The sequence below is a fragment of the Diceros bicornis genome, chromosome 15 (assembly GCF_020826845.1).
Source record: "Diceros bicornis minor isolate mBicDic1 chromosome 15, mDicBic1.mat.cur, whole genome shotgun sequence".
NCBI classification, from domain to species: domain Eukaryota; kingdom Metazoa; phylum Chordata; class Mammalia; order Perissodactyla; family Rhinocerotidae; genus Diceros; species Diceros bicornis.
Window position 1 is genome coordinate 2,658,547 of NC_080754.1, and position 24,958 is coordinate 2,683,504.

Below are 24,958 nucleotides of genomic sequence, written 5' to 3' on the forward strand. Positions count from 1 at the left end.
CGTCCCACAGACAAAAATAGAGGAAGATTGGCACAGATGTTAGCTCAGGGACAACCTTCCTCAGCAAAAAGAGGAAGATTGGCAACCAATGTTAGCTCAGGGCCAATCTTCCTCACCAAAAATATATGCATATATTATTTACTAAATATGACTGAAAAAGAAATAGACAACTTGAATAGTTATTTAACTACTTGTTTAACCAAGAGTTGTTTAACTAATAGTTATTTAACTAATAATTTGAATCAGTGGATGAAAATTGTTCTAAAAGTAAGAGCTTCTGGCTTAGGTGGTTTTAGGAGTCGTTTTATTAAACTTTCAAGGAACACGTTAATCCAAACATATGCAAACACTTCCTAAGAGCAGAAAAAGAGAGGGAATTCTCTGAAATGCATTCCATATGACCAGAATAACCTCCTAACTAAGATAGGACAGCAGGAGAAATAATAACTCAGAAACATAGATACAAAATCCTAAACTAAATATTAGACAACTAATTCAGCAGATGATTATGAAAAAAGCGCAGGAAAAAATGATGAAATTAGATTTATATCAGGAATGCATGGGATTTTTAACAGTAAATAACTTATAAATGTTATTTACCATGTTAGCAGATTAAAGGAAAAAGCTCTCAATAGCTACAGAAAAGGCATTTGATATCTAACACCTAGTCTTGCATATAATTCTTAGAAAACTAGGAACATAAGATAACTTGCTTAAGGTAAATAAAATCAAGCAAATATCCTTCTTAGCAAGGAAATATTAAACTAAATCTCCTAACAAAGGAACTAAATGAAAATGCCAGTTACCATTGCTTCTACTAAATATTATAGGACATAGCCATTTCAATTAGATTTAAAATAAAATAATAAAACAGTTGTAAAAAGAAAACTCCCATTATCCCTGATGATATGACTCTATACATAGAAATTCTTACCAAATATACATACAAGTTGTTTAAATAATTAGATTGTAGCAAGGTGGCTGGCTATAAAATTCAATTGCATTTCTACACAGCAGCAGCAAAGAGAAAACACATTTTTCAAAGAAATTACATTTACAATAGCAATATAATATGTAAGGTATTTCGGAATAAATCTAAACTATATTTCAATATATGCAAAACAATTATAAAACTTTATAGAAAGATATTTAGAAACACTCAAATAAATGGAGAGTCCACATTCATGGATACTATCATAAAGAGGTCATTTTTCCCACAAATGGTATGTAGACTCAGTGCACTTCTGACAAAAATTCCAGCACATCTTTTTATAGAAGTTGACAAACTGATTCTAAAATTGATATGGCAATGAAGAGAAAGGGGTGGGCATGATTAGCAAGACATTTCTGACAAAAATAAGTCAGGATTACATGCCTTGACAGATACAGAGTTACTCTAAAATATAGTCATTAAGGCTAAGTGATACAAGGCCACAGAATGAGACAACTTGACGAGTGTATCATGATAGAGAACCCAGAAACAGACCTACATGTATATGGACCTTAAACATATGACAGAGGTGATGTTGCAGATCATGAGGAAAAGTATGGCTTATTTGTGACATTATGCTAAGCAATCTCTACTGGGAGAAAAAGAAAAAGAAACCAGATCCCTACATTGAACCATTTATAAAATTAAGCCTAAATATTCTAAGGACATAAATCTGTTAGGAAAAACTTAAAAATTTTTAGAAGAAAAATATGGAATAATATCTTTCTCACTTTGAGTAAGGAAAAAATTTCGTAAATAAAATGCAAGTCCTTACCATAAAAGAAAATTTGATAATTTTAATTACATTTATTTTAAAAACTCTTTCTTTCAAAAGACCCTATTAAGATTGTAAAAAGACAAGCCACCAAGTGGGAGAAGATATTTGCCATGTATACAACTAGCAAAGGATTATTATCCAAAAAACATAAGGAAATGCTGTAAAACAATATGAAAAAGAAGAATCCGATAGAAAATGTTGACCTATATAAGAAAAGATGCTCAACTTCATTACTAATAAGGAAAATGTGAATTAAGACCACAGTGATATAACATTTTATACGTACTAGACTGGCATGAATTAAGAAATCTGACATTCCTTTTTTTCAGTTAGGAAGATTGGCCCTGAGCTAAGATCCGTTGCCAATCTTTCTCTTTTTTTTTTCCGAGGAAGATTAGCCCTGAGCTCACCTCTGTGCCCATCCTCCTCTATTTTGTGTATGGGATGTCGCCGCAGCATGGCTTGATGAGCTGTGCATAGGTCCACGCCCGGGATCCAAACCCACGAACCCTGGGCCACCAAAGTGGAGCATGCAAACTCAACCCCTCTGCCATTGGGCCGGCCCAAAATCTGACATTTCTAAGAGTTGGAGATGATATGGAGCAATAGGAACTCTTACATTGCTAGAGTGGGCGTATATTGATAAATCATTCTGGAACATAATTCTATAAATTGCTACATTTTCATATCCAATGACCCAGCATTTTCACTGCTATGTATATACCCTAAAAATCTTACATGTGTGATCAAGACAATATCCTAGAATGTTTAAGGAAGCATTGTCAAAAAAAAATCCAAATTTTCATCATCAAGAGAGTGGCTAAATAAATTGTGGTATATTGAAACATGAGCAATGTGTATTAGTGAAAATGAATGAACATTGTGAACAAACATAATGCCACAATATGATAAACGTTAGAAACAATGTAGTTGCAGAAGACTCCATACAGTATAACAATATTTGTAGAAAGCTCCAGGACACACAAAACCAGTGTGTTATTTATGTGCTCATACAGATGTGATAACACTGATGTTTTCAGCAAGAATACGATCAACACGAAATCCAGGATAGTAAATACCTCTCAGAAAGAGGTAGGGACTGGAGAGGAAGGGCACACGGAGCGGCATCTAAGTTAATGGAACCACTGAGACAGAAGACAGTTTGTACAGTATTGCTCCTGATAGCTCAGAACCAAAGTTAATTTAGTGTATCTTAGATTGATGTTTCCCAGAGTAGGTACTGCAGAGCTAGTCTCAGTGGATGTTTTTATCACCACGGGTTGCATGGTCAAATCAGTCTGGAAAGTGTAGCATACGGTTTCCGTCTCTGGAGTTTAACGAACCACCTGGGCGTATTAAATGCTCAAGGAAAACTTGCAGCAAAGTAACACGTAGCTTTATTTCACCTAGTGTTTTCCAGAATTATTTGACCTTGTAGCCGCCATGAGAGTGCACTGCTTAGATCTCCCTTCAGGAGAGAACTTCCTGCAAGAAGGCTCCGGCTGCTGCCCCTTAGAGTCCCGCACGTCCTGTCAAAGCCGAGCCTCAGGTGCGCAGCTGGGCGTCTGGACGCGGGGAGCGTCTCCCTGGGGCGGCTCAGAGCCGCTCTGCCGTCCCAGCGTTGCCCGCCCAGCCCTGTTCCTTCACCTTGTCTGCAGGGGACTCAGCCCCGAGTTGGGCGCTGTGGTCCCAGAGCTCTCCCTGCCTGCTGATCCTCTGCCGCCTTACCTGCGCAGGGATCTCCCTCCCTAAGTATCTTCACTTGCAGCGTTGCTTTGGAATCTGCTCCCCAGAAGACCCAAACGTGCACCATCATAAGTTTTTTGTTTTTTGTTTAACATATATTCTTTGGAAATAACGTTCCGTGGAAAACTCTGGGAAATTTTATTTTAAGCCAAACTTTATTGCCGTCAAGTGAGGAAATTGTAAAAACATAAATGTTTATTTGCTTTAGCTCATTCATACTTTTACAGTAGGAAAATATTATTTTTAAATGATGTATGTATCCTTTTCTACTCTGAAGCCTTTGTTCTTTACTTTCAGAATGAGGGCTGTGGAAAAACCCTCCTCAGTACCAAAGTCAATCACTCCAATACTTTTTATTAAATTCTGTTTGCTGCTCAGTTTATTTCACTGAAGCATGAATTTGAAGCAAGAGCTGTAAGGAAGAAAAAAAAAAGTAAATATGTTTTGTGCTATTTTATTAATTTTTAAATATTACATAGTTTTATATTTAAATCAAATTAAATAATTCATTATAACATTCTTGTTCAAACTGATGAAAAAATGGACAAAGTAGTTATCACTCATTGGGCATCACAAAATAGTCTATGCCTCACAATTAACCAAAAACATTTTAGCAGCTTCATTCTTTTTAAATTTAAAGAAAATTTTAAATGATTTAATGACTGTGGCAACTATGGAAGAAAATAGTCCCAATAAACTAATAAAGCCAAAGTCTCTCTGACTTTGAATCATATACCTAGAGGTGACCTCCTGGGAATCAAATCACAATTGATTTTTCTGAGGTAAGCAGCTGAAATGTCAACAGTTTATAATATATCTTAGGAAATCATTCATTCATTGAAATAGGCTTATGAAACTCTTAGATGGCAGACACTTGTGCTAGCTAATGTAAATTTTTGTTGGGAAGCCTCAAATCCTAGAACTTACAAAAAATAATCTAACAGACTTCATTTTCAAGTACTTATGACTAGAACACATTTAGTTTCAAAATTATGATTTTATTTTTATTCAGACTAATTAATTCTTTTGGATGGACATATTCAAATCAAGAAGACTAAATTCATTACTTTAAGGAGGTAAAGTTTAAGTGAACCTCTCTTTGTAAAGCATCCATATTGGATAGTTTTTTTTTTTTTTTTTTGTGAGGAAGACCAGCCCTTAGCTAACATCTATTACCAATCCTCCTCCTTTTTTTCCCCCTTTTTCTCCCCAAAGCCCCAGCAGATAGTTGTATGTCATGGTGGCACCTCCTTCTTAGTTGCTGTATGTGGGGCGCAGCCTCAGCATGGCCGGACAAGTGGTGCATGGGTGCGCACCTGGGATCCGAACCCAGGCCGCAAGCAGCGGAGTGCACACACTTAAGCCATGGGGCGGGCCCGTGGATACTTTTTAAAATGCATTTGTCTTAATGGTTTCAACATGTCCTTCCTCAGTACTCCTGTAAGGGAGGCTGAGTTAACAGCCCATTATTATGTAGTCCTTACTGAGCTGTTAATAGCTCTACAGTCTTTCAAAGAATACACCTGCTGCTCATAAAGACATTTATGTTGCTACAGAATTTGACTGTGTTTTAATATCATGCATTTTCAGTGACCTTGTAGAATCTACACTGGTCTGATTTTTTCAGGGGAAAAAAGAAAGAATAGACGTCTGTCCATTTACTTGAGTATACCAATGGAAATTAGAAAATAATTTGATTATTATAAGGGTTCTAATATTTCAAAAGTTTTTTTTCTTTAATGGTTTTAACTTCCTTGATAATTTTTTATACTATTGTGTTTGTTTAGATTTCTTTTCTTGAAATTTTGTCTTAATTTATATGTATTGTCTTTAATTTACATATATTCCCTTATATATATCTGTATATTTTAATTAGAAACTGATGACTTAAATACTGTTGGAAATATCAGCATTTCCACAGAATGACTGAAAAATTAAAAATGTTAGAATTAATTTAGATCCACCTTAAACCTTTAGTAATAGAAAATCATGTCTGTGCTGAGAAAATGTAAAGTTTTGTGTGAGGAAGTATTCTGCAGTTCTTCATGGGCGAGTGCAATATAAATCAATTGTTTTTGGCTAAGTTTCAGTTGGCAAAGGCAAGTTGCTCCCAGAACCTGTGTTTGATCCTCCTGTTTCACAAAAGAACACTTAAAGAATGTGGTCAGTGCAATCATTATTCCCCTATGTCCCTGGATTCTTGTGATTTTGTGAGTAAATCACAGCAGGTGGAGGGATGAAATCCTTCTGTCTTATCTAATTTAGTTATGCCCAAATGTATTTGGCTATTACAACTGCTGTTATCAACAACTCCTGGTAATTTTCCTCTTATTGAGTGAAGTACGCATTATAACACTTTATCTTAGCATGTTTAACAACTTTATATTCTAAAAAGACCACATATGGTCCTTCTGAAGGCGTAGTTCAGGCGTCGATCAGCACGGTGGTGAAGGTATTTTGTTGCTGTATGTCTACAACATGGCAGATGGATGGAGGGAGCTGGCAGGAATAGTCCCCCTTAGCTCCTGAAACATGTCACATTCAAGGATTGTTACAAATCACTATATTTAATCTCAGAATGGTCTTGTTGTACCAACGAAGGCTGTGTTAACAACTAGTCAACTGGGCATGCCCACAGGTACAGGTAACTGATTTTGAGGCCCAAATAACTGACTCTAAAGGAGGATCTGTCATCTGAAGAAATCTCTAGACCTTGGTGTTATCCTCACATATGAATCTCAGCCACACACCTAATCACTAAGGCATCAGATTCCTGGGTGTTTGGCTGATTTATCCATGAACTTTCTTGATGTGGAATTAAAAGATGAAAGTTTCTGGGTGATTAATTTACTACATAACCAATGGAATTCCCATTCACTAACTCAGAATATAGTTTATTATTAAAATATTATGTCTTACTCTAAGTGACAGATGTTTCCACCAACTACGTGGACATCTATTTAATCACATCAATAGCAACAATAATCATTCTGTCTTACATTTGAAGAGGATGTTCCAGTTTAGAAATCACTTTCATATGCATTCATATTTGACCCATCACAACAATATTATGAGGTGGATGGATGGAGCTGAGATTTTTCTGTTCATTTTTTATCTGAATATGCTGTGGCTCAGTAGTGCTATGATGTGCTAAATTCGTCTATCTTGTGAGTCACAGAAAAACGGCCTTGTCTCTCTGAATTCCAGTCCAGTGCTTTAATTAATAAGGTCACTCAGTTTATCAGTAAATACAGAAGATCCTGTTGAAACTGTAACAGAATTAGAAATTTCAGTTTAAAGCCTTGAAAAGCTCTTAGTCTTGATCTGCAGCATAGATATCCTCCTAAACTCCCGATGATGGAAAAATAGAAAAGAAAGCGCAAATAAAGGAAATCACCTTGGCTCATTCTTTCTGGTTTGCCTTTATAGATGAGCTTAGATACAAAATTTAATTGTGATAAAAGAAATAACCATTTCATTCTTGTTAATGAGCCTCTTTCCTTACATTGTAAAAACAGGAGGTGAATATGTTTCTTGATACCAGCGGTGTTTGATGAGGACTCAAAATCCCATGAAATAGTAACAGAATATAATCTATTTAAACCTTTGTTAGACTAAGTATTTTGAATTTCATAGGTTCTTCTACTATGATGAGGATTGTGGATTATTTATTATATATAGAAGCTATATAACTTCTTTTTATATCTGTGCCAATATATTAATGAAAAGGGAATATAAAATCTAACATACCCAATATATAAAGTTCTTGGTGATGTAGGGCTGTATTGCAGTACTTGATGTTGGAAGCTGTACATTATAACAAACAGCAGCACAGAATCCAGAACTAGACTCCTGGACTCCAATCCCAGCTCTACCACGGACTCATCAAGTGACGTTGGGCAGCTCAGTTGACCTCTCTGTACCCCAGTCTTGTCATCTGTAGACTTGCTTCACAGAGTAGCTTTGAGGATTTTCTGGGTGTTGGGAGTGCTTATGGAGCCTGCAACATAGTAAGTACTATCAAAGTGTTAACATTAAAAAACTTTTTTAACTACATTATACCCTGTTTATACTTTCAATAGATTTGCCTTGACTAACTTGTCGTTTCAGGCTAAAAAGTCATAGTCCTTCCAAAGAATCAGATAATTGGGATGTTTAAGTTGATTAAGTTTTATGTGTTAATTCAAAATTCCATCAGCCAATCTGGTGACAAAAGATAGGATCAATTAACTATTCCATATTAGATCAGGGACTTGAAATGCAGATTAATGTTCAATCTACTTGTTCCAGTTACCTATTACTGCATAACAAACTACCCCCAAAGTGTAGTGGCTTAAAAATAATTAGTTATAAGTGTTATATCTCATGAATCCATGTGTCAGGTATTTGAACCAGACGCAGCAGGGGCAGCTCATCTCTGCTCCACAATTTCTGGGACCTCAGCCAGGATGAGAGAAAATAGGCTCGAGGCTGGAACACCTGGGGACTGGCCCTCATCATCATCTCATCACCTTCCCCTCTCCCTCTCCCTCCTCTTCGCTCCCCCCCCACCACCTCTCTCTCCAAGGCTCAAGCACATGGCTGTCTTGGGCTTCCACATAGCTTGACAGTCTCCGACTAGTCATACTTCTTAGATACTTCTTAGATTGCAAGGCAGAGCTCCAAGACGAAAGTGGAAACTCGTTCTTAGAGGCGGGGCCAGTAGCTGGCAGCTCATCACTTCTGCCCTACTTTATTGGTCACATCAGTCACAGGTGGTCCCATCAGTCACAGGAAGGGGCACAGACCTGACTTTTCAATGAGAGGAGTATAAAAGAATCTGCAACCATCTTTATTTTGCCATACCACTTGACTTTAAATCTGTATAATATTACATTATGTGCTTTCCTTCTAATTTGTACTAATTTAAAAATATTTTTCAGTACTGGGCCAAAGCAAATTTATTAATTTTGAATATGTATGAAACTTTAAAAATTCAAAGTCTGTTTAAATAGTTACATCTGAAAATATTGTAGGGTAAAAAATAGCTAATTTAGGGGCCAACCCAGTGGCATAGTGGTTAAGTTCATGTGCTCCGTTTCGGCGGCCCAGGGTTTGCAGGTTTGGATCCCGGGAGCAGACCTATGCACTGCTTATCAAGCCATGCTGTGGCAAGAGTCCCACATATAAAGTAGAGGAAGATGAGCGTGGATGTTAGCCCAGAGCCAATCTTCCTCAGCAAAAAATAAAGAAAAAAAGAAAGAAAGTAAAAAAAGAAAAAAGTTAATTTATAAACATAAAACAAAAAAAGAAAGAAGGAAAACAAAATGTCCATAAACAAGTTTTTTCAGTTCTTTGAATCTGGTCTTTACAATGGGTTGTGCCAATGTATTCATTACAGATAGAATAGAATTATACAGATCAAGTCACCCAGACTTGAAAATAAGGAGATTTCTGCATGTCCAAGGAAAAAGCATCCGTTCCTAGCACCCCAACCCCCAAGGACAAACTGCATGATTATTTCAAATGGGCAGCATTTGTGACCAAGGCCAAAGAACAGAGACCTCTGCACAGTGTGGGATTATCTTTCTGTTTACCTTAAATTTAACTTACTGCTTCATCATAAATAATTTTCTCTCTTTCCAGTTTGATTACAAAACTAGCTTATGTATATGAGTAAATAAATAATTTATACCAACTATTTGGTAATGATACAGACAAAAATAATATTTCTGGAAAATGAGCTTGCTTTGCCTTGAATTCCTCTTTCATTTAACCCTGTCTGTAGTCATTTACATATTTTAAAGTTCCTTTGGTTTCAGACACCCACATTGGAAGTAGAGGAACCATGTGTGTGTGTGGTCTGCAGGAAGCTTTCAACTACTGCAATCTGTTTATTAGTCTTATATCTGTCAGTGATGGGATGTTACTCAGTTTCCAGGCACAGTATCTTGATAAACCTGTATTTTATTATAAATCTTGAGGTATTCATTTGATGCACATTTTAACGTTACCAGTCCTCTAAGGAAATTCAACATCAATGACTGTGTTAGATCATTAACTGAAAATATTGGGTTATTTAGAATATAATAGGATGCTTTTCAAGTCAAGATGATATCACTTACATATAAGGTTTAAAATCTCTCTTTTGGGGAGGTGGGACTACGTTCTTTGAATCTTCAATTATTTTTTGTAGCTTTGTAGATCAATCTTAGATATCTTTGTTTCAATTTTGAACAAAACAAATATATCTGTCATCAGATCACAATTAAGACCTATAAACAAATATAAGAAAATTAAATTTCCACCACGGTGACAAAATACACTTAAGTGGGGAAGATAAAAATGAAAAATGAATCTTCACAAAGTGTTTTCTTCCTGTTCTAAATGAGGCTAAGGCATTCTCATGCTTGTATATTTAAATGAATTTCTGCTTCCTTTTCAATGCAAGAAGCAGCTCTTCTATCACCATGTTTTGTGGCTGATTTGGACAAATGTAAGACTTTGCCTGATATTCACAAATGATCCTGTTTTTCAGTGGAGACTTTTCTACAAAATGTTTTCTCATATTCTCTTGGATTCTCATCCAGTGAAATCCTACCCGTCTCACCTTCTTTATTATTCACTTCAGTTCTGTTGGAAACATCTAGCAACCAAGACAGCTGTGGAGGCCAGTCATCTGCATTTACTCTCTAGTTATTTCATCTCCAAAGATTTTCTCTGCTGGCCTTTATTTTTCTTATGTGTCGTGTAATTCAATTAGCACTAATGCGAAAAAATTTAACTGCTTGATATTTTTCTTTTTTAAAAACATTATTTCTTCTAGCTTTTTAAAATGTTTAGCTTAAACAAAGTGTAATCCTCAACTATTCTTATAATGATTTTGATTTTCTTTTTCCCTCTTTTAGGTAAAATAATTTTATCTATCTTCAATACTCCAATAAGTATGGATTCTTTAAATGTTATATTCTCTGCTATGCTTATGTCTTCATTTTTCTATCTGTATGTTGTTATTCTTATCACCAAATTTACCCATGGTTTTAAAATTCTTATAAATCATCAAAAACTTTAACAATGAATGACAAATTTAAAGTTGTTGTTTGTCGATGATATACTTTTAAGAAAATCATTAAGGGATTTTGGGATGGAGGCACAGTCTTCGGGGACAGATATCAAGCTTTAAACGTTTCATTTTTATTTAAACAGCATTATAAATATTTATAGAGTAATAGAGCTCAGAAGAAAAATCTATATCTCATCTATACCAAAGTAGGTTACACAAAGACAGATGGGAAATTTAAAAGTGAATAAATATTAAGAAATATGTGTTAAGAAGATATTTCAGCACAAATCTTAGTTTTTTTAAAGCATATTGTTTTGTAAAATATTTTTTGCCAAGGAAAATCTTGGATGTTCTCTACAAGGTTCCTAAGAAAACAAGCCAGCTCTACTGACATCATGTTATTACATTTTGATTACAGAAGTACTATAAGCCAGCAAAACAATTTTTCTCATCTCTCATTTGAATTGTCATTAATTTATGCAAACTAATTTTAAATTGCTATAACAATATATAAAATTTGAAAGCTAAACTTATGGGGCAATTTACCCATTAATTTCTTTATTCAATCATTTGGCTAATATATCATGAAAGCCTACACATGCTAGGCACACCATATTAAGCAGTGGAATATAGAGGTTGACAGGCAAGCAAAACACACACAAAATTTTTAAAAAGACCCCTCACAGCATCTGCAGAATTACCTTAAGGCACAAGCCTGTCTTTGCGCTGGATTAAATGTACCACCTATTGATAATAGCTCTTGAAAGAAAGCAGTAATGCTATACACATCTGCTGGCGCCTGGAAAAGGGTTTTAACATGTTATTTTGCGTTTTCCTCACAACAAGCCTGACCCTTTGAGATAGTATCCCCTTCTCTGTTTTCATAGATGAGCTGACTACAGCTGGCACCCCATTGGTCTCATCCTCCCACAAGTATTTTCTAAATGTCACCCTGTAATAATTTACCCGTTTTCCCTAACAGTAAATTTAAGCACAATTGCAAGCAGTTAATTATACATATAAGGTTTCTGTTTTCTGAAAATCAATTATGAATGTTTAATTCCAGACCGATATTCTTTTACCATCAGGTGTACTTTGGTGCCATCCCTACTGTTGCTGAACATTTAGTGTTCAAAGGATGCATTTAATTTTAATTTTAGGTGAAACAAGATACACAAATACAAAGATATATTTGGAAGGAATATGAGGGAAAAAGTCATGAATGCATTTCAGAGTGATTTAGGGCTATCTCCTATTTTGGATTACTAGGGATAATCAAGAGTTGATTGTAGTAAATTATAGTCATGGCATACTAAATGATACTTCTCCAAAAGTGCAGTCAGAAAGTAGTTGTGTACTTAGTATATCTACTTATACATTTTTTTCTTACTTATGCATAATTTGTAATTTTGTCATAGCAGTAGCCAATTTTTACCTAAGAAAAATATTTCAGAACACCCTACCCTCTAGCTTAGAACTCCCTACCCACTAGCTTCTTAACCTGTCTTGTCCCCAAATTAGAAACTCTATCTTGTATACTTAAATGAATGTGAGAAGAGAAGGCAACTCTTGGTTACCAGCAACAGAACCCCATCTGATGGTTATTTGAGGGTGTCAAGAGGTAGACGCCAAGGCAGAGCAGAACGTCCCAGCCTCGGAAGGCAGCAATCAGGAAGGCTGAGGTTATTCACCGTCAGTGCAGTGTCTCTCTCTCTGCCTCCTCATCCTGGCTTCAGTCTCATAGGAGAAGAAATCTGTAATCATTCTAGCTTGCTTTTATCTCTGGGGCTATCAGCTTTGTTGAGCGTCAGCCTCATCTTCCCCTGATGGTGGGGTTAACTTGTATCTGGTCACTGGAGATCAGAGTGAGTGGGAAGACACCCCAGTGTGTGCTCCTCCATTGGAGCCGCAGTCTTAGTCCAGTCCAGTTCCCGGTGACCTGTGGCCAGAGCTGCACCAGATGCTCCCTATGTTAAATGATTGAGGTGTTCCGTTGTGGATGTCAATCAGAAGACATTTATTAAACACTAATTATTAATCCAGCACTCCTTTGCTTTTTTGTTTTATTCTGTTTTGTTTGTTGAGGGAAATATAGACCACATTTTTTAGAAATTGCAGTCTATTTGGGGATATATATTGACACACATTGAAGTAACTAGAGGAAGAGACTGAATTGTATAAAATTATTCCATCATTCATTGAAAATCATGCAACAAAATCAAAGAATTTTTAAAAAACAAGCTCCCTCATCTCATGCCCAAAATCTATTCATTTGAAAATTTAAAATATTATCTTAAATAATACATATTAAAGAGTAATAGACTTAAATTATAAACTATTTCAAAATGAAAGACATTGAAACACACATATCCAAACCTGTGTAATATGACCAGTGAAGAAAAAGGAGGTAGAAAGAAGGAACGAACAAGTGTAAAATCAAAAATTAATTTCGAAAGAGGGAATGAACAAGTATAAAATCAAAAATTAATGAAATTGAATCAAAAGTGTATTTTAAAAAATCAAAATCCAGTTTTTTAAAAGACTGATAAACTTGTGTAGTAGGCAATAAAGCTTGCTAGTAGAAGGAAAATGTTATTTATGGAAGAGATTTTCAATGCTAGGACAAGACTAGATGTAAATTTATATCAATAAATATAAAATGTAAATTTAATGGATAATACTCTGTTAATTACCAAAACTGAATAAGAAGAAGATCTGAATATAGGATAAAATAATTTTAAAAGATGGTCAAATATCGGGGCCGGCCGGTGGCATAGTGGTTAAGTGCGCGTGCTCTGCTACTGGCAGCCCGGGTTCAGATCCTGGGCGCACACCGACACACCACTTGTCAGGCCATGATGTGGTGGCATCTCATATAAAGTGGAGGAAGATGGGCACGGATGTTAGCCCAGGGCCAATCTTCCTCAGCAAAAAGAGGAGGATTGGCATGAATGTTAGCTCAGGGCTGATCTTCTTCACCAAAAAAAAAAAAAAAAAAAAGGATGGTCAAATATCTACCCCTGGAAGATATTTCAGTTAAGTTTTCAAGGAACAGATAATTTCCATGTTATATCAGTTATTCCAGAACATTAAAAAATGGAAAGTTTCACAATACTTTCTCTAAATATAGCCTAACCCAAATATTGTAATCAGAGATTGATAATAAAAAAGGGAAAAAACAGGAAAACTCTAGGCCAAGGCCACTTATAAACATAGGTTTAGAAATTCTGGTTGAATATTATCAAATTGAATCCAAAATTGCAATAAAAATTATAATACCATATTATGAACAAGTATTAACAACTGGGGTTTATCTTAGGAATGCAAAGGTAGTTCTTCATAAGTATTTACTACATTAAGGTGAAAATATATAACTGCCAAATACTGATAAATTTTTTTATAACATTCAGAATCCATTTCACATTTTAAAGACAAAATTACAGTGTAAAAAAAAGAAGAAAGCTCCTTAACTGGATGTCTACCAAAATCCTATCTGATATAATTATATTTTAACAGTTACACGTGAATAGCCTTTCCGTAAAAGAACAAAGCAAAGTAAGGTTCCTGCTTTTATTGCTACTATACAATATTCTACTAAAGATCTTTGCATTGCAGTAAGACAAGAAAAATAAGGGATTTTCTTTTTGGTTTTTACACTAAAATGTTAGATTTACTCGTAGAGATCTTGCATATTTTTTGTCATATGCTGAAGTATTATAAGGTTTCTGTTGCTACGGTAAATGGAATATTTTAAAATATAATTTTAAGTGGTCATTTCTAGTGTATGGGAAAGCCATTGATAATTGTATGTTGACTATGTCTAACTGACTTCTCTTATTGGTTCTAAATCTTTTCTGTTAATTCTCTAGGTATTTCTATGTAGACAATCATAAGTAGCAGAGAGAAAATGATGGTTTATAACTCAATCATTAGGAGAGACATTTTCCACATATTAAAAAAACTATTGCTTTTAAATTTCAGTAGATAATTAAGTCATGCTTTAGGAAGGACCTCTCTGTATACCTTAGGGTTTGGCTAAAGTAGGATAAGATTCTGTCTCTCTAAAGAGCTCTAAAAAAGGAATAGATTCACACTTTGATGCAATGAATCAAGGCAACTGATACAAGAATGGAAATGGATCACTTTTTAGGACGATAAGCTCTTCTATGATTATGCCTGTTTTATAGACATGCTGTAGCTGCAGTTGCTGGGCCCACACAGCTCATTCTCATGCTCTGTTTTGCAAATCCTGCAACTGAAATGGACCAGGAGTTGATAAGTCTCTCAGAGATTGATTCATCTGAGTTAAATCCAAAAAGAAACTGAAGAACCAACCAGAATGTCCATTTTTTTTTTTTTGTGAGGAAGATCAGCCCTGAGCTAACATCCATGCCAGTCCTCCTCTTTTTGCTGAGGAAGACTGGCCTTGGGCTAACATCCGTGCCCATCTTCCTCTACTTTATATGGGATGCTGCCACAGCATGGCCTGACAAGCGGTGCGTCGGTGCGCGCCCGGGATCCGAACCTGGGCCGCCAGCAGCGGAACACGTGCACTTAACTGCTACACCACGAGGCCGACCCCTGGAATGTCCATGTATTAATTTTAGGGAAGCCTGTCCTTTCCAGGAACATCTTCGGTGTTGAGAATTGTTTCTGCCATAGAGGAACTATTTCTATAAAAGTCTTCTAATGCCATCAAATCATTACTGTCTGGTTCATGGGCTGTCTTACGTTTAAAGTTACTTCTAGTGATTAGATAGATGATCAAGAACATAAAGTGTGAAAGAAATGACTTTGGCTCAGATCTGATCTATGAGCATATTTGCCCTGGACATATCTGCCTAAATCGGTTCTAGTGAAAAAGCAGAACTTGAATGGCAGCCGCTGACTAGTTGTGTGACTTGCTCTGGTAAGTCTCGTGTTCTTTCTTGAACAGCTTCATCATGTGCTGAGTGAGAATAAAAATATCACCAGTTCTTCTTACTTCACAAGATCGTTGTGAGTAGCACATAAAGAATGTGTGTGAAAACACCTTCTAAATTGTAAAGCATTGCGTAAATCATGGTTATCTTGTGATTGCTGATATATCTTTAGATCTATATATCTGAAGAAAAAAAAGTCTACAGAATAGTTTTCAATCACATATATAATCCAATTAATTTACAACTTAAAAAATAAAACAGCGAGGTAACATCTTACAGAAATCCCACTAAACCCCAAGACTTTAAGAGAAAGCAAACCAGCTAAAAGATGCCCACTTTGTGAATCTCCTTTCATCAATGGGAATGGCAAACCCAGGAGAGGGAGGTGAGGAGTGATGAGAATGAGTCACAGTAAAAGAGAGGGGAATTGTACTTCTGACAAAAAATAATTATAGAATTTAACTGCTTAGGTAGAACTTTGGTGATTATGTAAGCTAAATCTACTAGAATACCCTAGAACTTTGCACATAATGAGCGTTCAATGAAATGTCTGTGGAATGAAGGAATTTCTCTGTGAGTCAGTCAAAGTCTTGAAGGTGACTTATCAAGGCACATGATAGCAGTAGAACCAAGATCAAGCACAAGACGGGAGAATTCCAGCCCAGAATTCTCTACATGCTGCCTGCTGTGGGTCTGGCCAGATGAGCTCCGATTGCACAAAGATGCGGCCATAGGGATGGGGCCCCTGAGCCTACTTCTTTTCACTAAGTTATACTTTCCACATTGAATCCTAACAAGGTCCAGCTCTAGGAAGAACATCCCTTTTAGTTACCATGAAGATTTGACACCTAAAGAGATAAAGCTAGATACAGTATTTTAGGTAAATGAAAGGTTCAACGTGACAGTAAGATTAGACTTAGCAAGTGGGAAGGAGTAATGTTTGAATCTAAGCTGCAGGGTCTGCCCATGGGAAGAGAACCACAAATAAGGTCAACATCTCTAGAGAATAAAACATGCGTGTTCTGTTTGACAATGCCGTATGTTCACACTACCTGGTTCTGAACTATTTCTTTAATATATGTGGATACAAACACATAAAATAGAAATTGTATATATACTTATTTTAGAAATGATGTACATAACAATACATTAAAGTGCATTGTCACTGAATTTTTTTCCCACAACTGGTGCTATCATCTGTGCTCATCCGAGGAGAGGCAGTACAACAAGCTGTTTCACTTTCAGCCAACAAGCCCTAGTGCGAAAGACTGTGTGCTCTCAGCAATGAGCATCTCCTCCCCACAGTCGGTGTGTTTGAAGCCGACGGGGTTATGCCTTTGGAGCTTCACATTGTGCCATTTATTTACTGTCTGACAACCTGTCTCAACCCGTAAAAGTGTGCAAGTAGTAATCCTGGATCTGCCACAAAGAATCAAAGCATCATATATTTTGGAAATTAGTAAACCGATTGATACTATATCATATGCAAACTTATGGAGTATAAGGAATGCAGTACTTAGAGTGAAATTTGTAGACTTAAATTATATTTGAAAAGATATACTGACAATTAATGGGTTAAGCATGAAACATAAGAAGTTAGAAGAGAACATAACACAAAGCACAAAGAAGAAATAAAATAATTTATAATAAGACCAGATATTAAATGCAACAGAAAACAAAGAAACAATAGAGAGATAAAGCCAAAAGTTGGTTCAGACCTCTGGAAAGCTTGATCAAGAAAAAAAGAAAATACAAAAATAAATATGTTAAGAATAAGATGAGGATTTTGCTGTGGATTTAGCAAAGATAAAGAACATATAGGAGAGTTTTGTGAACAATGGGATGTATTACCTAGCAAAGTTGAAGAAGTGGGTGTCATACAACTAGCAATTCCATTATAGGATACACTCCAGAAAAACTTGCACACACACCCTATTCGAGCTTGTTCATAATTGAGCCTGCCAGGATGAATGAGAAGATCTAGATAGCTCTGTGGCAAAGCAGGTCTCTACCTGGAGTTGATATGTCAGCAGAAAGGCAGTTAGCCAAAGTTCTGGGACAATAGTGCCCTATGCTTGTTATGAGTGAGTGCTCAGTGGCTTCCCAAGAGCTTGGAAACGCAGGAGGAGAGAGGGCTGCAGTATGCTGGGAGGCGGAGCTCTCCTGACTGCTGCTCTTTGTGCCCTCCTCCTTGGCAGGCTCAGAGGTGGCAAGATGTAAGGCAGCAGCCTCCACGCTGCTGTGATTTAGGCTTGAGGAACCACATAAGCACACTTCCTACTTGAGGATTTTTGTTCCAGGGATGTGCTGCAGATATATACTTTTGTATATGACAGCAGAAGTGCTAAGAGTTATTCGCAAAAGGTGTCTTTTACTCCCTGTAATTTACTGGGCGAGAAATTACTATTTAGCTATGTTCTGGTGAAGCAACAAAGACAAAATGTATAATTATTATGGAGCCATTCTACGAGTAAATTTTGAGTCTGTATCTTCTCTCGTTGAGGATAAGACTAAATTCTTTTTTCAGGGCTTTAAACTTCGTCTTTCAATCATCATTTCAAATTGTGAAACACCACTCAAAATATACCATAACTCCTATGTTTCAAAAAATTCTCTGAAAGGTGGAATATTCTCCTCTTGTATATGAGATTGAACAATGCAAAATATTTTGCAAATTTCTACCAGAAATAATATCATCTCTTCTAATAGTACACAAACATTTTTTTTCTCCACAATATGGGTGTTAAGCCAAAGGCCTTGATCTAAGAAAGCCCCTTCTTTTAGCCTTTGGCAGATGATTACTGCCATCAATGATTTTATAAACTTTATTTCCTTGGATTTTAGCTAGGTGGATGTTTATTTACTTTCTAATCTCGAAATTACCTAGATATAAGCTGCAGTTTGTTTTGTCTTTTTTATTTAAAATGTTGCTGTTATTAACTCATTTTTTCTTTGTAGTTCGCGTTTAATAAACAGTTCTGTTATTTGGGGTATAGATGGCAAATTCAATTCCTCAGCTAGACACGGAATAACCATGCAGCGTATAAAGTTCTGACAAATAAGGCCATAGAGTTTAAAAATGATCTTTAAGATAAGTATTTCTTTTCTCAAAAGTAGCTTAAGGGAAATGATTTTCATAGTTCTAAATCTTAAAGCATCGCCAGCAAATAAATGCAGTTTGACACATTCTCCATATGTGTAGATTTTTATAATTTCATTTCTTAATTAATAAGATCTCCTGAACAACAGAGATTTTAGGCAAAGGCTAGATGAAATTCTTGATAGGAATATTATAGGTAGATTTTAAGCATCAAATGAGTGATTCAGTTAATGACCTTGAAAGTCACTTCCATCCCTGAGAATCTTTATCTTTAGATTTATAATGAGAACAGTGGAGAATTAACTTAAGGACCTGATGGCCTAATTTGACCTGTGAATTTAGAAGAGTTGTTCATACAAATACAGTTTTTTCAGATAATCTATTAAAATACCATTATAAAGTTATTGGACAACAATGCTATACAAAAACGGTATAAGTTTAATTTGCCCTCACCTCCAGCATATTGTGGACAGTCTCTTACATGCACAGGTGAAATGAACAACCCTGTTCTGACGTGGGGGCAAGAGAGCCCTCTTACAAGACCCTGGCTTATTAGATCATTCTGTTATCTGAGGCACATCTATTTTCTGCCAGTGGGAGTGGTTAGGGGGGAGTCGCTGTGTAGTTAACTGCCGGTGACTGGGACCCAAGCCTCTAGTCCTGCCTCAGCTTCCGCAGGTATGCTGGGTCTTTCATACCTTTCTGTGTCTTTGATGCACATTTTTGGGCAGACCATTTTAAAACCCACCTCGCAATCACTGTGTAACATGTGCGTCTAATTTAAAAATAAACTGTGGTATCTGGGGGGAGGAGTCAGTTCTCCCTCAAGAGAAAATTTTCATCGTTTTATGTCTTAAATTGACTCAATTTCAGTTGTTGCTACTGGGGAATCACCGAGGTTCAGAACAAAGCAGTTGATTCGGGATAAAAGATTTCAAACTTTAAAAAACAATTAATTGAGGGGCCGGCCCGGTGGCACAAGCGGTTAAGTGCGCCTGCTCCGCTGCGGCGGCCCGGGGTTCGCTGGTTCGGATCCCGGGCGCGCACCGACGCACTGCTTGGTAAGCCATGCTGTGGCGGCGTCCCATATAAAGTGGAGGAAGACGGGCACCGATGTTAGCCCAGGGCCGTCTTCCTCAGCAAAAAAAAAAAAAGAGGAGGATTGGCGGATGTTAGCTCAGGGCTGATCTCCTCACAAAAAAAAAAAAAAAAAACAATTAATTGATTTTTTCTTTCACCCACAGGTCTACCCCCGGATAGCGCCGGCATTTTGGCACTACCTGCGGGTAGAAGTGAGTAGCGAGTACTTGAATCCACCCCCACCTTGCTCCTTGCACGCTGCTGGTGTGGTCTGATCTGATGTGCCCATTCTGCTTAAGACGCAGCCGCCATTCTGTGTCAACGTGCTCTCGCACCACCACCATTACTTAGAATTGGATCAGAAATCCAAATCACCAAAACTTCAAGTGCTGTTTGTATAAGATTAATCATCTCTCTTAATAAATATCCAAATCAAGACCATATCATATGCATCATAATGATAAATAACGAAGTGCTAAATTATGGGAAACCATGCTTACACCTCCTTTTAATCAATACTTTTGATATTCATAGCATACTTCCTCAGTTTAACTTTGGAATGTCTCTAGAAAAAGGAGAGTAACTCTGCTTTATTTCCTTTCTCCTCTTTTCTGTCCCCAGGAGCAGGAGCAGCTCACCTACTCCTCCACGAGGTCCAAGGCCCCCAGTGTCATCATCACAGGCCTCAAGCCAGCCACCAAGTACGTATTCCATATCCGGGCGAGGACTGCTACAGGATACAGTGGCTACAGCCAGAAGTTTGAGTTTGAGACAGGAGATGAAAGTAAGTTTCACACGAGGACATAAAGTAAGATGTTAATTTAGTACTGTTTCAATCTGACCTGATGGTTAAAAATCTAATGTTGCAAAATTTTAATAGTCTCATCAAACAGGATTCTGTTCATGTAAATAATCATACAGTCCTTGCAGTTAATATTTTGGTGTTATCTTTAAATATTCCCATGAAATACCTTCCACTACTGCAGTTGTAATGTGGCCCGAATATGTCTCTTTATGCAGAATTCATCACTTACGCTCTAACGTAGAGTCTCAGTGGGTCGTGGAAGCCTAATTGTTCACCAGTCTTGGCATCACAGTGTGTTACTAAGGAAAACTTGGAAGAGAGTAAAGCCACGGGCAACTGATTTTAGCAGTTAGTTGAAAACTGTGCAGCTTTGGCTTGGTATCTCGATCAATAAAAACAGTGGTCAGGGGACACACTCCACTGAAATACACATTGTAAGCTTAAGTATAGATGCAGGGGCTTGATGCAAAACTCAGGTTTATTCCAAAGCCTCACGTTGGCTTTGGAACGTCATGTAACATAGGCTTTGAAATGTCTGATTCGTTCTAAACCCAGCTCTACCACTGAGTTCTTTCTTGACTCTTAGATCCATCTTACTGCTCTCTTTATAAGAATAATATGGGTGGCTTTTGCTGTGTACCTCTATGGGGAAATGTCCAAATATCTAATTATACTAAAAATCTGCTCCTATCATTGCTAAAATACCTATATTCATATAAGAATTCAAGAATAGCAAATTTATTATAAAAATTCTTTATGAATAACGATAATAATACCTACCAGTTTGTGAGCTTCTAATAAGTGCCAGACAGGATGTGAAGTATTTTACATGTATTATTCATTGAAAACTTTCAACATCCAATGAGACAAGAATTATTTTCTGAATTTTACTTATGAGAAATCAGAAGCCTAGAGAAGATGAGCAATTTGTCGAGATTCATGCAGCTGGTGAGGAGCTAAGCTAATATTTGAAACTGTGGTCTGTCTTCTTCCAAGGCCTGTGCTCCTTAACTACTTCACTATCCTACCGATTCCTTTCATGTGAATTATTATAATATGCTAGTGGTGAGACCACTCAGTAGGCCACAGTTCCTCCATTTATCACTCCCTCAAAGTGAAACTACTTGGGTTTCAAATTCTATAACAGGAGTATTTTGTTGTTATTTTTACATTGCTGAACAATATCGATCCATAAGAACTTCTTCGTTACAACTATGTCTAACTGAAAAGTGGAAAAGCACTGACATATTTAATTAAGAAGGAACACAGCTTAGGGAGAGAGAGTCAACTAATGAATAAAAAGAGTACTTGTAACCTGGGTGTTTAATACCAGTGATAAGTCATTTATAATCCTGCTGGAGACTATTGACTTCTCAAGCTAGAGATGAAATTATTGGGAGTAGAGTATGATTATCACAAACATAATTCCATAATAAAAAGCAATATAAAAATATCCAAAGAAGTGTCCCTCCTGTATCCCGTTGGCTGTGTTTCTCCCTGACCCCATGTCAAGCCTTAGCCTAGGTGCAAAGCCAAAGGATGCAGTGCAGTTAAAGTCTGGTCCCGGGAAGAGTCACGTCATTGTCTCCTCCAAGCTGTGCTTATTGCATCCCTGCAGCTCGGTTCTCTTACTTGATTTCACAGATGAAGAAATTCACCAAACTTTTTAAAAGTGTGACATTTTTGAGTATTAAGTCAAGAATGTACTCTCAGGCAAACTCATAGGGCTGAATCTAGATAAGTCATCTGTGTTCATCTGGAACTTGTAGACAAGACAATCAGTCTAATTAAAAAAAAATAAGTTTTGCTCTAAATATTAAAAATCTGATTTGGTTGTAACTCTAAACTTCAACTCATCGTACTTTCAGGACTAGAATTCTTTCAGAAGTTATATAAAAGATAAGTACTTTGACATTCCTTAGCAGAAAGGTCCCATATTCACCAGTGACCCAGTGCAATGTTTATTCATTCAACGAAAAATGTACAGGATTCTTAATATATGCTATACTCTGTGTGAGGCTCTGTGGATAAAAAGTAATAATAAGACCTACAGCCTTTGCCTTCACAAAATTTATAGTCTAGATTCCTGGGAAAAAAATGAAAACTTAAATAAAAAAATAGAAGATTGAATGACATGTCCTAGCATCAAGATATGCAAAGGGTGCCGTGAGAGCATAGAGAAGAGGCCCTAATTCAGCATGCGTGGATCGCAAAAGGCTTCTGGAGGGTCAGAGGCTGGGGCTCGTTCTCGAAAGGGGAGGAGTTGAGGAATAGCAAAGGCACTGAGGCCTGAGACACGTGAAAAGTTTAGAGAAGAGCAAATAGTTTGGTGTTTCTACAGTGAGGAGACATGAAAGGTAGAACAGGGGCAAGTTCTACAGGGGCCACAACAGAGGTGCTCTTCTGGCCATGTTAAGGGTACTGGGGCTCAGGAAGATGCTGAGGGTCCCCGAGACGGTTTTAATTAGGGAGTAACATGACCAGTAACATGTGCAAGACTCCACGCTGAGCAATTTACACTAATTGTCTTTTTAATTCTGACAAGGTTATATATCTCTTTTTAGAAACTTAAGTAGCTTTACCAAAATCTGATAACCAATGAGTGAGGAGCAAGATTAGAACCCTAGAACCCTCTGACAGTGGCAGCAGCAGACAGTAAAAGCTATGTTCTGAGTTACTTGTTTGTAAATGCCGTGAAAGTGACTTTAATTAGACCCTTAAAGAAACAGAATGTCTGAGAAGAATTTGAAAAATACGTTTGTCTTAACCTGGAGTTTGGGTACATAGAATGGCTCCCAAGTCAATTTACAGCCTAAGGGAAAATCACTTAAAGGATCATTTTTTATCTGGTTAGCTTTAAATTGCATTTTCAAAGCCTGCTCTTTATATCCAGGAGAGAATTTCTATGAATAATGTCATAGTAGGATATGAGTTGGTTTACTATAAATTCAGAAATGTAATGATATGACTCTCAGTCTATCGCATCAGTTTTTTTGTCATCATACCTTCTTAGCTCATCTTTAAGTTTTTACAGCTTTTGTTTTCTCGAGTAGTGTTTGAACTATTGTAATGTCACCTTTATTGTTAAGTTATCTCTTGTGTATTCTGTTTAATTAGCTAACTTGATAATACATGTGTAGAGAAGGGTGTGAGTTGGGAGGAGGGATTAGGTACACTCTCATTTGATGGTCTGGTTCAAATTTTTTAAAGTAAGCAAAATGAGGTAGTTTACAGTTTAATTCTCTTTAGCCATACCTATTTTACTTTGTTCAACTTTTCATTTGCTAACAACCAATAAGACAACAATGTAAAATATGAGATAATTCCTTTTCAAAATCATAATGTTCTTAACCAGCTACTGTGCTCTACAAACATAGTGGCATCTGAAGACCAATGGTTGGATTTTTTTCCAGAGGCAGAATATGCTGGTGGAAACTGGCTAACAAATGTAAAGATTACTAGTTATGACTGCCAGCACTGTAAAAAGAGCTGATTTTAACTAGAGCTGCTGGTTTCCTCTCCCCCTAAGTCTATAGAGCAACCTCATTACATGTATGTATATGGAGATAGAGAGAGAGAGAGATAGATGGATTGATAGATCTAGATAATTGATTTATAGATAGATAGGTAGATAGACACTCACTCATATATAGTCACAGAAGACTTTCTTTTTGTGTTTTAATGCTGACGTTTCGTATGTCCACTCATCTCTCGCTGGACTGAGTGTATAGGTAAATATTATGTCCACTAACAGCATTGCTTAAATGCCGATTGTGTACCGGTCTTTTTATTAGGTACTGTAATTGACCTCCACCTTTTTAGAATAGATTTAACAAAATTACAATAAACTACAGAATCAGTGGTAAGAAAATAAAAATACATAAATATTCTATGTGGATCTTCTTGAAAGATAGCAGGAAGATAGATAGGTGTTATTTAGAAGCTGCCTAATATAGGAATTTTATCAAAATTAAAATAAAATTCATAGTATGTCCCAAAGTATCAAACACACACACACACACACACACGTTAAGTACAGGCCTCTTTTGGCTTATGTGAATGAACAACAGGAAATTTCAACCACCTCATATTTGTTAGTAAACTTCTCGGCTGATTTTCTGGAGAAAATGTGCTTCTTTTCAATGGAGAAAAAGATGAGAATTAAAATAGAAAAGTTATCTACCGGACTGGCCCAGTGGTGTAGCAGTTAAGTGCACACTCCTCTTCAGTGGCCCACGGTTCTCAGGTTTGGAACCCCGGGCGTGGACCTACGCACTGCTTATCAAAGCCATGCTGTGGTGGCGTCCCTTATAAAGTAGAGGAAGATGGGCATGGATGTTAGCCCAGGGCCAATCTTCCTCAAAAAAAAAAAAAAAGTTGCCTCCATAATCAATAATGTTAGCCATATCCTTACAAACTGCTTGAAAAAACATATTTGATTCATTTTTGACAATATTCTGTTAAAATTACACCTACATGTTTTTAAAAAGAAAT

The 24,958-nt window shown here is 36.7% G+C and overlaps 1 protein-coding gene across 1 annotated transcript in view; it reads left to right on the forward strand.

Annotated features, from left to right (window-relative positions):
* The window catches only part of EPHA6 (EPH receptor A6), a 784,796-nt gene that overhangs the window by 510,393 nt on the left and 249,445 nt on the right, over nt 1–24,958 (forward strand). Inside the window, 2 exon segments of the mRNA XM_058555640.1 lie at nt 19,824–19,871; nt 20,281–20,443. Of these exon segments, the coding sequence (XP_058411623.1) occupies nt 19,824–19,871; nt 20,281–20,443 (211 nt within the window).